At 55.0% G+C, this 2,273-nt stretch overlaps 1 protein-coding gene across 2 annotated transcripts in view; it reads left to right on the forward strand.

Moving 5' to 3' along the window:
* Positions 1 to 2,273, forward strand: part of COPS7A (COP9 signalosome subunit 7A) — a 9,845-nt gene that overhangs the window by 5,714 nt on the left and 1,858 nt on the right. For both annotated transcript variants that reach the window (XM_008050353.2, XM_021708721.1), the window contains exon 5: positions 1,280 to 1,482. In XM_008050353.2, the coding sequence (XP_008048544.1) occupies positions 1,280 to 1,482 (203 nt within the window). The remainder of the gene's footprint in view (positions 1 to 1,279; positions 1,483 to 2,273) is intronic.

The following is a 2,273-nucleotide window of genomic DNA, read 5'->3' on the forward strand; positions in this document are numbered from 1 at the left end:
AGCGGCCACTGCACTCCAATCTGAGCGACAGAGTGAGACTCCAACTCAAAAAAAAAAAGACTCCAACTTAAAAGTAAAAAATAAGGCCACTGCCTTGCTAAGCTATGGTATGGCCACAGGCTCTTTGAGCTATGTCCAGACCATGTTTTGTTGACCTTTGGTCCCCTTCCCTCCCCCAGGGAGGTGAATCCCCTCTTTCTCTCTCTCTCTCTCTCTCTCTCTCCAGTTTACTTTCTAAATAAACTATATTTTCTAATCTAAAATAAATAAATAATAAGGCCAGGCTTGGTGACTCAGCCTATAATCCCAGCACTTTGAGAGGCTGAGAAAAGTGGATTGCCTGAGCCTGCAGGTTCGAGACCAGCCTGGGCAACTTGGTGAGATGTCATCTCTACAATAAAGCAAAAATTAGCCAGGCTTGGTAGTGCGCCCCTGTAGTTCTGGCTACTTGGAAGGCTGAGGCAGAAGGATTGCCAGAGCCCAGCAGGTCGAGGCGGTGGTGACCGTGAGCGCCACTACACTCCAGCCTGGACGACGGAGTGAGACTCCAACTCTAAAATTAAATAACATAAGCACCATTTGTGGTTTTGGTCAAAACAGCAACTAGAATGTTGTTCACATGCGACTCAGCCATGACCTTCTCCCACTATATAAAGTCCCGTACGCCAGAGCCTCAGTTAGCCACAGGCCCAGGGCTTCTTCTGATGAAGCACTAGGTGTCTCTGTAGAACTTCGTTTCGCACGAGTGTCTCCGTGTTCCTGCTGGGCTTCGTTTCTGTGCGTCACCACCTGTGCCCCGCACTCTGCTCCACCCAGTCTGCACTCCCAGTTGCGACTGGACTCCCAGGCGTTCTTGGGGTTTTACCTGAATCAGGCTCTGTTGGGAGATGCCCCCCACGGAAGGCCTGTTGGGAGGTAGCAGAGTTTCAGGGATAACAGGGACCTCAGGCCCAGCTCACCACCACATACTCTCTTCTGGTGAGGCTGATGTTGACCAGGGACCGTGTGACTCTCATAGCCGTGGCCGCTAGAGTGACCTCAGGCAGGCGCTTTCTCCCCGTGGGGAGGGCAGGGAGGTGGGGAGCATGCGTCTCATGCTTTATTTAAGCTTGTCCTCGTGGTGCTGTTCTCATGAGGCATCTTGGGGATGCTTTTCGGGAAATGACTTAGGAACAGGAGTGGAGGGCAGGGGCCTGGTGGGCAAAGGCGGAAGGAGGCCTCGTGCAAGCTCTTCTCTGCCGTGCAACCTCACGCGCCCTGGCCGGCCTCCCCGGCCCAGTGCATCCCGTACGCAGTGCTGCTGGAGGCCCTCGCCCTGCGAAATGTGCGGCAGCTGGAGGACCTCGTGATCGAGGCCGTGTATGCCGACGTGCTCCGCGGCTCCCTGGACCAGCGCAATCAGCGACTGGAGGTGGACTACAGCATTGGGCGGGACATCCAGCGCCAGGACCTCAGTGCCATCGCCCGAACCCTGCAGGAGTGGTGAGCCTGGGACCTGGCATGGCCTGTCTCTTCTCACCCAGGAAGAGAGAGATGCCTTGGGGCGGGAGAGGGCAGGGCCTGGGCTGCAGAAGCAGAACCTGAGAGGATGAGGGGGAGTTAGCCTGCTCCTCCCATGGCTTCCGGGAAGGCAGGGATAGAGGACACCCTGGGAGGCGGAAGTGGGTGTCCTCGTTGTGTTGCTGGGGAGGAAGTGGGGTGCTACTGGAGGGGAAACTTGGTTGCCTGCCATAGGCTGGACTCTTCTGTTGGTCTGGAACCACTGCTGTCCGCAGGCCGTGGGCCTCTTCCTATTTTCCTTTGTGCTCCTAACTTCAGTGTATCTTTACTGATGAATTCACCTTCTTTTTGCCACCTTTTTTTTTTTTTTGCTTGTTTTTTGAGTTGGGAGTCTCACTCTGTTGCCCAGCCTGGAGCGCAGTGGCATGCTCGTGGCCTCCGCAGCCTCGACCTGCTGGGCTCTGGCGCTCCTTCCAAGTAGCCGAAACTGCAGGCCCGTGCTATGCAAATTTTTTATTTATTGTAGAGAGAGGTCTCGCCAAAGTGCCCAGGCTGTTGCAAACCGGCGGGTTCAGGCTGTCCACTCACCTCGGCCTCCCAGAGAGCTGGGATGACAGGCTGAGCCACTGGGCCTGGCCTCCTTTTTTCCTCTTTATTCTCATCAAAGCTCTTCTACTTTCTTTTTTTTGTTTGTTTTTGTTTTTGAGTTGGAGTCTCACTGTCGCCCAGACTGGAGTGTAGTGGCCGCTCCCGGCCACCGCAACCTTGACCTG

Source organism: Carlito syrichta, unplaced genomic scaffold (assembly GCF_000164805.1).
Source record: "Carlito syrichta isolate Samal-C Ts95f unplaced genomic scaffold, Tarsius_syrichta-2.0.1 Scaffold144572, whole genome shotgun sequence".
Taxonomy (NCBI): Eukaryota; Metazoa; Chordata; class Mammalia; order Primates; family Tarsiidae; genus Carlito; species Carlito syrichta.